This window comes from Poecilia reticulata, linkage group LG12 (genome assembly GCF_000633615.1).
Source record: "Poecilia reticulata strain Guanapo linkage group LG12, Guppy_female_1.0+MT, whole genome shotgun sequence".
In the NCBI taxonomy this organism is placed as follows: domain Eukaryota; kingdom Metazoa; phylum Chordata; class Actinopteri; order Cyprinodontiformes; family Poeciliidae; genus Poecilia; species Poecilia reticulata.
In genome coordinates, this window is record NC_024342.1 from 21,634,255 (window position 1) to 21,644,768 (window position 10,514).

Sequence of the window (10,514 nt, forward strand, 5' to 3'; positions counted from 1 at the left end):
TTTGACATATATATGTTATATTTAAACAATTCTTTCATTTCTTCGACTGAAAGAAAATAAAAAGAAAAGATGTTGGGCAAAGTAAACACTAAATAACTTCTGATGTCACAAGAGTAAATCTTTTCTAAAAAGATGTAATAAAAAACACAATAAAWAAAACTTTCAATATTTTTTTTCTAATGTAAAAGAAGTGGACTGGAATATGTAATAATTCACAATATTAGATAAGRKAGTAAAATGAAGGTGTAATTTTTCACACAGTAAAAAAAAGCCTTTCTCTCTGGAGTTGACWGCTTATTGTCTTTTTCCCACAAAGGTTAAGGAAGACCACTTGACTTCCAACATATTCCTGCTCTTATGGGAAGTTATGCAAATGGAAAAGTAGGAGGAAATTCCTGCTGCTAATCAAAATCTTAAAAGTGCATAAAAACAAAAGCTACGGCTGTTTTGACAGTAGTGTGAGGTATTTCTGCTCTCCTGCTGTTTCTCAGTCTCATTTCTGGGAAGCTCAGATTGTAGTTTACGCAGCAAAAACACTGAAACGTTTGGTAAATCAACACGGACGGCAACAAGAGACCCGAGAGGCCAAAGGATCCCAGACGCCAAGAGTCATCCGTCTCTCGCCGACTCCCACCATCTGGGAAAGTCGGCTTCATGAGGGCTGGAAAGGTCTTCAGATCGCTCGCACATGCGAACATGTGGCAAGCCACCACAAGGATGTGTGTGGAATACTAGCGCAGGGATTTGGGGTGGATAAAGTGCTTGGCCCCAGACCCAGGAGGGCTGAACGTTTAGGAGCCTGAAATGAATGTGGAATATGTTGGATGATGGCGAGCGCCACGACTCGAACACGATCCAGCAGGGAGGCCGACCCCAGGACTGTCTGGCTCTACAGAGGCTGTTAGCATAGATGCTTTGTCACACTTGATAGTGCTGACAGTCTAAGTGCAACATTCTTTAGTTTCCATCTCATCATCCAGTTCAGGTGTTGAAGATATTTCCTTATTTAGGTTTTACGGCGAGCCCAAATTATTTTTGAGGTTGATAGTCCAGCWTAGTTTGTTCTTCATTYGGAACAATTGAGATTTACCAAACAAATATTATTGAGGGAAAAGAATAAGATTGTGATTTGACCAAATTAGCTGAGTTTGGTAATATTAATATTTTCCTGGACCAGTTTTAAAATATGACCTATTGTGTTTCCTTTAACAGGACTGGATAGACCTGCTAAATGAACAAAACATGTTCTGCACAAAATCATTCTATAATTTGTTAAAAGTGTTGTCTGCTCAGTCTTTCCGATTTAGATCCAAATAATCAGTTCCTGAACTCACACATAAAAATGGCTGCAAACAGATGCATAAACATGCAACCATACATCTTTGAAAAGCAGAAATGGAGCCTCCTGCACAACCAACACAAACGCACAAAGTGTTTTCTGGACACTAAGTYCACAACAAAACACTTGTCTTTTCCAGCWGCCATTATACAGAGCATTCAGCTGACCAAGCTTGCTGGAGCTATATTTAGGTTGCTAGGTAACGGGCAGAACTTTGCTGGAGTTGCTAGGTAACGACACTGTGCCAGTCACATGTGACTTAACATTCAGGAGATTTTTGAAATAGATAATTTCCCAGACAACAAAAACACATTAACTTATAGCCAAAACACTGCCGGGTGCTTTTTCAGAAGCAGTTCAGRYCCAAATGTAAGTATAAAAACATTMAAAATGTAAATTTTGCATAAAAAGTCCTATTTAATGGCATGAGCAAGACTTTATTAACTTTTAAACAGTTATTTTGTGGAAAATTTGACAGGATAGCATGCTAATGTACTCCAATAAAACCACGACTAGTTCAGCATTAGCGTTGCTTTTACTACTTAGGTTAAATTAGTTCAATGTTTTTAACAGAACTAAGTATTGGTTAGGTTTTCCTTGTTAAATGAACCAAATACARCTAGTTTGCAAAAATATTGACATCAGAATAACTTATAGCTAAATTTGATAGCATGGAGGATGAACCTTTAAACCTTTAGGCATGATATCCTTAAAGGTTTTGATCTAGCATTTGGTMCATTTTTTAATTWGATGTTTTTCTGTAGCTTAATTTATCTTCATTTTAGACCATAGTACACAATAYAGCCTTTTGAATGTTGCCAYACAACATTCAAAAAATACTAAGACATTACATAAAATTGAAAGACATGACTGCAACTCGTCTGCAGCATCATTTCTGGTTTCAGTTGCTGTTTCATGTTGTTTGACATGAAATGTTTGGAGGTCAATGGTTTCCATCAGGGCTTCAGTTAAAACTGTAATAAGGYATCAGATCACGGTAACTTTTACTGACTGACCGGGTTTCACTTCCATCAGCTAAACACATTAAAAGGTGTTGGAGACACAAACCAGTTCMTGHTTCATTCTGGCTGCCATAGCAACAAATCAGTACAAAGAAAATGTTTCTTAGCCATTATGAACATTTCTCCTTACTATCACAAACTATTGTTTATCAGAGCAGCGATTCTCATTGTGAAGTTGAGGTTTTTATTGAACCAAGACTTTCTGAATTAGCTGTAGACATGTAATACTATATAATCACCCAAAGAATGGAGAAGATATTTTAATTGTTACACTAAAGAGGAATTACAAGAATGTGATTGTTATTAAAACYTTATTTCCTGGAAACTCATTGGRAAGCTGCAGTTAGACGTAAACAAGCGCAGACAGAGCAAAGACGCTCTTTATGCAAAAACTGGGGTAGTGAGTTGGAGCAGCATCAAAGGGAAGCAGCAACAATGTCCAATCAAACAGCCTAACAGCTCTTTGTGTGCAGCTTCACGCACCAGTTAGCAACATGCTTCCAGACACGTTCAGCCGATACTGACAGAACCAACACTGTTTTAAACTGGGCAACATGAAGAGCCCTGGCTGGGAAGATGAACCTGATAAACTGGAGACGTTTTGGATTTTATTGTGGAGAAACAGTTTTCAGGGGTTCCTCAAGGCTCGATCCAGGGGCCCATCATACATGCTGCCTCTAGCTCAGGTTATGACAAGTAATAAGGTTACTTATTAAGATTAAGATACATTTTAAACAGGCATAATTCAAATATTCAAATATTTTAATTTGAATATTTAGTTTGGCGTTTGCGGCTCTTTAGACTTAATAACTTTGGCTAGAAATGATAACAAATCAACTAATGTTTTGAAATATAAATATAACAAATGTAGTTTTATCTGTTTTTCAAGGAACAATTGCTTTAAATTTCAACAAAATAATTACCCTAAAAGCACTACAAGTATTTTTAGATAAATTTTTTTGTCATTGAGTTGGAAACTTTGTGCTTTGTTTTTACATAGTTGTCCCCAAATATTCAGTTATTTATGCATTTTTAGCAAAAGTTTAGATTTTCTTTATTTTAGAGCCGCAAAATAGAAATAAAATAGTTGTTCTTTAGAAATGACAAATATTCTAGATAATTATCCAAAATTACAGCTACAAATTGTCTTTTTWWAAAAATGTGATGTAACACTTGTGGCTCTAAGTGTTTTATTTATCTGGACTGAGTCAAAATGGCTCTAGACTCAAGAGGGAAGCATAAATCGCGCTTAAATAAAATTTTATCAATCAAATCMAAGTTGTTTTTAATGGTATAACACCAAATTACATCAATATGAAAAAACGTTCAACATTATTTAACTTTAAGAGGTAATCATCCAGTGCAGAAGCAGCTATTTATTGATATTTTAACAGTTTCCTAGTGAGTTTGAGTGCTTAGCCACGCCCCCTSAACTCAGCTCAGCCTGGGTTGCTAGGCGACGGGCCGGGCTTGGYGGGAGTTGCTAGGTAACGGCACAGTGTCAGCTTTGACTCACCTTCCAGACACTAAAGGCAGTGAAGAGAACATTTCTAACTGTGAGAAGCAGAGGCAGCTGTTTATTCATGTTTCACCAGATSCATCAGAGAAAAGGCATTAATGTAGAAACTGATCAGGAGTGGGAATTYTTTCATAATAAAGTAAGAACATTTTGGGTTAGTTTTCTTCACAAAAGTCAGATTTTTTTGACATTTATTGAGAAATCATGCGTGGAGGTCCTGACATTTGGAACGGACCTCCAACATTTGATTTGTGAGTCACTTCCTGCCGGACCCGGGGGACCTTCCCGCACCGCAGTTTTCCGGCAAATGTCTGACCCCTTCCCGTTCTCCCCGCTCTCATCCAGGACGAAGCAAGTTAACCTCGTCTTCAGGGATCAATAAGCCCAACCGTGACTGCAGTTTTCCACCGTGCCCGACTCAAATGGCCCATTGTTGAGGACGGGGACTTGGCTGCGTCACCGACCAACTACAGCACAGAAAATCACACACTTGAAGAGAATCTTAATTATTTCCAGAAATGTATTTTTTATCTGAGATCATAGATATTAAGGCATAATGAGGGTCTTTGTTGTTACGCTTTCTGGTATGAAACAAACAGGGAACGGCTCAGGTTTGGAAATATTTTCGACTAGCAGATCCTCCAGCACTATGCAACGCTCTCTCGTTTCATTTGTTTCTGTGAGGAGACGCAAGTAGTTGTTTTCTGTTTCCATGGTGAAACAACATCCAGAAAATACCGGGGTCAGCGGTGAACTCATGCTGCACAAGTTCACTAAATGAATCCAAGCTTTTAAGGATTTCTGTCGTCAGGCATCAAGTCCTATAGCTAATATTTTACCTTATTTTTTTTAAAATAAGGAGCTATTTAACTTAGCTGGGTAAGATATTTTAGCAGAATAACAAAATAAAGTTGCTGCGCTGCACAAAACCTCTGCAGAGACGGTTATCTTGACAGGCCAGACAGAGTAATCACTCTGTCAAAAATGGCTTCCATATGTTGGTTTTTTTCCCCCTCAATCTKCCCCATTGAGGGCAAACTCGTTTATTGTAAGCCGTGCAAAACGAGACGTGTTGAGCAAACATAAACGTGAAGAAACCACACACGGAGGACAGATTTTTCCTTTTTTCTGCTATAATTAGACGTCATCTGCTCGCTTGCTTTTCTCTGACTCAGCCGTTTCGGCCTCTCCAGACGTTAACAGGGAACTCGCTGTCATATTGTGAGCTGGCATGTTTTAAAACACTCCTGCCATGTAAGGACGTCGGGTAATTAATGTGTAAAACATGGCATATTACAATACTTAGCAMTTGTGGACAATRAATGCATGAAAAACTAACTTTTTTACTTATTTGTACCTTTTTTATTATTACAAAAGGGATGAATTTCCATCCGATGTGCAGAAATAAGGAGATAAAGTTATGGCCACTGTGTGGTTTGTGGAAATATTTGGACTATTTCTCTTGAGAAATACTGAACATTTTTGCTCAGGGACGCTAAAATATGATCTCCTAATTAAAACCCAGAGTTTGCATTTTAGGCCAATTAGGGATTCAAATATTTTTTTAKCTTATTAAAAGGAGATATGTCTAATGTAGCAAAATTAAGCTGATAAACCCTCCCTAAAAACCTACATATAACAGAGCTCAGTACTTTCTTCTTTAACAATCTTTTAATATTTTTTCACAGCACATTAGTGGTGCATTTTAACTGATCTGTTATAAACACATGATCAATAAATAATAGAATATTCAATCATCAATATATAAAATATAACCTGAACTCCGATCCAGAGCCGCACAGCATTCTGGGAGATTAAGTCAACGGAAAGGTTTCAGCTGCTCAACCTCACACTTTTTGCTAAGCAAGCCTCGAGAGTTGCTAGGTAACTCTTTGGTTGCCTAGCAACAACCTGTTGCGCAACTTGCGCAGTTTTTGGTTTTCGCCTCATAAGCCGTGGAGTGAAAACTGTGGATAAAACAGGAAAAGGTAAAACCACCAGTTTGGCAGGATTTCAAAGTATTTWAAACATTTAAAACAAACAAAAAAAAAAATCAATAATTGTCGATATTGACTAATATGAATGTATGTCACATTGTCCTGACCTACATTTTGYGAAGAAGGAAGTTGCTTTCAGCGTCTTCTTCGGAGGTTTCTTGTCTCGTTTCCTTCAGTGGTTCTTGCTGCAGCGCCCCCACAGGCGAGGAGGGGAACATGTTTTAAAATGAGTTTCGTTCCTTTGACTCTGCAACGTGAAAGAAAACCGCAGCAGCTGAAAATGTAACAAATGTTGCAATTTTGGTCCCAAAATGAACTGAGTAGGTTTGACTTTGTATAACAGTCATAAACAATATTTCTGTTTCATAGTGTCAGATATCAATGTTTACCCAACTTCAATATTTTGTCTCAAAACCTTTTGTTTAACGTTTCTGTGGCGTTATTCCTCACTGACATCAGTGAAAACAAAACACTTTCCCACAAACCATTTATCTGAATTGTGTTACGTGGTGTGAAAATGCCAAAAGGCTCCCAATGTAATTCAAGGCTTAAAAGGGCAAAAYCATTTGGCATTTCAACCTGAGGACACAAAGTGTCGTAGTGATTGTGTTCACCGTGTCATAAAACTGTTCCAATCTGTTAGAAATAAACTTTTAGCTCCAAGTAGAACATKTCCAGAGCCATGTTCAGGTCAGTTAAAAAGGTGAGTTAACTAGTTTAAATGGTAACAACGTTAGGATGTTTTAGCCCATCAGAGAGTCTGATTTTAATAACTGACCTTCAAGTGGAGCAGAAACAACCTGAGTTATTACAGCTTATCCTCCTGGGATCAGAGTTATATGAAAATGCTTCAAATTCCTGTGGAAATACTTCAATCTCGGACAGAAATCCACCAATCACATCACGGCGTTGTGACTTCTGGACTAACAGAACAACTTCTGTCGATTTAAACTTGTTCCCACAACCTAAAAACCAAAAGGTTGTCATTAAGTTGGTTCTGAGCTGCAGGAGTTTTACTACATTAAATCTTTTCTCATGTTGTCAGGCAGCATTAAAGAACCACAGTGTTGGTAATTATGGCCCAGAATCGAATTTCTCACATTGTGGATATCTGCCACCATTTTAACTGTAATTGTTTTTCCAACCAGAAGCTCATAGTAAATAGTGAAAAGGTGCAGAAATTCCCAGAAGAAACGTTTCTGCTGACTCAGCCTGAATGTTCAGCAGTTTTTCCATTCCTGCTAAATGACCACAAACTTTAACCAATCAAAGGACTAATTCACTAATAATGTCCAAAGATTTTAATTTAAACACAAACTGTCTTTCTATATCAATATTTTAGGTTTAACTTGTTCACTAGAGGACATGATTGAAAATATTTAATGGTCAAAGAATAAATTGTCCCAATAGTTTCAAACACCTCAAATAAAAGGYTATAATTAATTATTTCCTATGTATTTCCTCCTTAAATATGACATATACACTTTACAATTCAACTAAATAAAAGACAAAAGATCAGTTTTCATGTATAGAAAATAATTTATATTTCAAACAAATAMATTTTAAGATTATTACCAGACATTTTCTAGAAAAAAACATGTAAAAAATCTATGTTTAGAAAGTTGAAAATCTTTGACTTTTGAAAATTTTCTGAGCCTCAAAATTTGAAAATTTGCAAGAAAAAAGTCAAAAACTTTGAAATTAATCTCAGAAATTTCCTAGAACAAAAAAATTTTATTCTGATTTTCAACTTTCGAAACTCTGGAAATTTGCAAAAGTTTAAAACTTTTGCAAATTTCAGCGTTTTTGTTTAGCAAATGTTTGACTTTTAAAACTCTGAGTTTCCCAGTTTTTTCTAGAAAATATCTGAGATTAATCTAAAAAAATGTTAAGACATTTTTCTGTTGGAAATTCACTCTCTTTTATTTTTTCCTGCACACATTGACCCAAACACACCGTCAAACAGATGTATGTGACACATTGAAGAGCAACAGGGAACCATTATCACATCAGGTTATTCGCTTTTGGAAAACAAATACCTAATTGATTCCTTAAGACTTTCCTGAAACAGCGAGCCGTCAAGAAACTTTGAGAAATTGTAATTTACCAGTAGGCAGGATCTGACGTAGCAAACCTTTGTGAAAATCTGTCTGTGATTTTAGAAGTCAGCAACGTGGCGAAATCAAAGCTTCTGCTCCCAGATGTTTGGTTGAATCAGAGCCAGTAAAACCTCCAGGGAGAAAACCAGGACCAGGCCAGAATGGAGCAGCTGCTGCTGCTGCTGCTGCAGAGAAACAATTTGAACAAGATCTGATTTAAAAGTGTTGTCAGCTGATCTGATGAGCGGCGTGTGTGAGTCAGATCTGTTAGAACAATGGAGCAACTCAAGAACGACGACAATGAGATCCTTAAACACTCAGCTCCTTCCAAAGCTTTATTGTTGGGTTTTTAGTTATTTGTTTTTTGATCTTCAGGACAAATTTGCTAATTTCTTCTTTAAATCTGTTTTTACATTCAGATTTTAAAATGATATGAATGGTGGGTAAATTCAACACTTTGCTGAAAAAACCTTTCAGTAAAAAGTTCTGGTGTTTTTTTTTTTGTAAAACTTTTTTGCATCATGGGATCCACACTGGATGTTACTACAGATGGAAACGACAAATAAGACAACAGGAAATGATGGTGCGGCTGATTTTTTAATGACTTGTAGCGTGAACAAACGTATTCACGTGTGATTTTTAACTGTGTTTCTTATTTAATCGAAACGGAGCAATTGSAAAATTATGTTTTTCCAACACTTGTGGAATATCACCAAAGCTTTGCAAACATGGAAACGCAGGTAATGTGCCATCACCTGGCAACCCCAGCAGAGTTCCAGCAAGTTTGGTCAACGGTTTTCCCGCCATATGTGCTGTATAATGGCTGCTGGAAAAGACAAAGTGTTTTGTTGTTGACTTACCAWCCAGAAACCTCTTGCWGTATTGTTGTTGGTTGTGCAGGAGGCTCCACTTCTGCTTTTTAAAGATTTACACTTGTATAGTTGAGCATCCGTTTGCAGCCATTTTTACATTTGAGAGTGAATGTTGAGTTGGGACGTGAGGCTAGCAGCGGCTTTTTGGGATTTAAAGTGACAGAGGCTCTAAAGCTGGGGTTGGGCAACTCCAGGCCTGGAAGGCAACTCCAGGCCTGGAAGGCCTGTCTCCTGCAACTTTTAAATGTGTCTCAACTTCAACACACCTGAGTCAAATAATGAGGTCGTTAGCAGGACTCTGGAGAACCTGACTGCACTGAGGAGGTGATTCAGCTGTTGGATTCAAGCGTGTTGGACCAGRGAGACGTCTCAGAGTTGCAGGACACCGGCCCTCCAGGACCAGGATTGYCCAGCTGTACTCTGAAGCATCTCACAACAGGCACCAAAATCTCATCATACAAGAATAGTTTTGTTCACAAAACGCAGTGAACATGTTCTGTATCACACATAATCTGATTCTAACCTGCATAAAATGCCACCTTTAAGAAAACAGCAGACATAAAGCAGAACTGAATAGTATTTATTCACAGATCTGCAGTGACTTCAACACTCAAAGACACATTTCTTGAGACAGGACGGGACTTTTTCTTTGCTTTCTTCCATCTGGTCGCCTCCCGCAGCAGAACAGTCCTAGACCTCCCAGCAGGGCCGGTACACCCGGCCCACCATGCACCTCATGTTGTCCCTCCTCAGAATGGGGATGCTCAGCTGCTGGCCGCCGTCTCCGTGCTCGCCCACCTGGTTGCTGTCATCGGCTCTCCGCTTGTAGACGGACATCCCGTTCTGCAGAACCCTCAGGTCCCTCCAGATCGTCGGGTCGGCGGCGATGACGATCACCTTGGGCGCCCGGGCTCTGGCCGCCTCGCCCAGGTCCAGGCCGCCCTCCATCGCCTCGTCGTTCAGGATGGAGGTGAAGACCTCCTGCTCCAACGACCCKTCCTCAGTCTTTCCCATCGGTATCGCCTTGCAGTTGAGGAAGAGAGCGGCAGCAAACGTGAAGGACAAAAGCGATCGCCTCATCTTCTGACCGGTGTTTTATTGGAGGAGATGGATTTTCTTCGGAAGTCTCTCTGCTCTGGTTCGGACTTTGGACACCCATCGCCTTTTATACCATTTCAGAAAACTGACCACGTCGTCGTCCTTTATTTGTCAGGATGAAGAGAACAGTTGGGTGGAGATGAAGTGGAGGGAAGTTGATTAAAACCTCTGGTGTGGCTCCTGCTTGACACAAAAGTGGAAGATCTTAATCCAAAATGGCCGACCTTTAGAACAACAGGGACGGATGAACCGCCTGGTGCTGGTCGATGCTTCACCAAGAAACCAGTTTTCACAAAGCTTTGTTACAGAAAYGGTCAAGAGGGATTTAGACCCCAAGCTTAATGACAGGAAGAGAAAACAAACGTCTGTTGACGTTCAGCAGCAGATCTGCTGACGTGTCAAAGAAACGAGTCTGGATGGACGGACGTCTGTCTCCACATCCATCTGATTATGATTCACAGAGGAAATGAACGTTAAAAAAGCTTTGATAGTCAAATAAAAGCGATTATAAAACCTGAAATTTATGTTTGTCCTCCACTGTCGGTTGAATGTCCAAACGTTTTATAAT

The 10,514-nt window shown here is 38.9% G+C and overlaps 1 protein-coding gene and 1 long non-coding RNA gene across 2 annotated transcripts; both read right to left on the reverse strand.

Annotated features, from left to right (window-relative positions):
• Nucleotides 1–3,506: 3,506 nt before the first annotated feature.
• On the reverse strand, nucleotides 3,507–6,108 carry LOC108166774 (uncharacterized). The gene is made up of 3 exons (XR_001777138.1): nucleotides 5,989–6,108; nucleotides 5,657–5,847; nucleotides 3,507–4,347 (listed from the first exon to the last, which is right to left on the reverse strand). It is a non-coding gene; the product is annotated as an uncharacterized LOC108166774 (long non-coding RNA).
• A 3,299-nt stretch (nucleotides 6,109–9,407) lies between these two features.
• Nucleotides 9,408–10,127, reverse strand: pmchl (pro-melanin-concentrating hormone, like). Its single transcript, XM_008424603.2, has one exon. It carries the CDS (start codon nucleotides 9,926–9,928, stop codon nucleotides 9,539–9,541), a length of 390 nt encoding a protein of 129 aa, XP_008422825.1. The 5' UTR covers nucleotides 9,929–10,127; the 3' UTR covers nucleotides 9,408–9,538.
• Nucleotides 10,128–10,514: the final 387 nt, after the last annotated feature.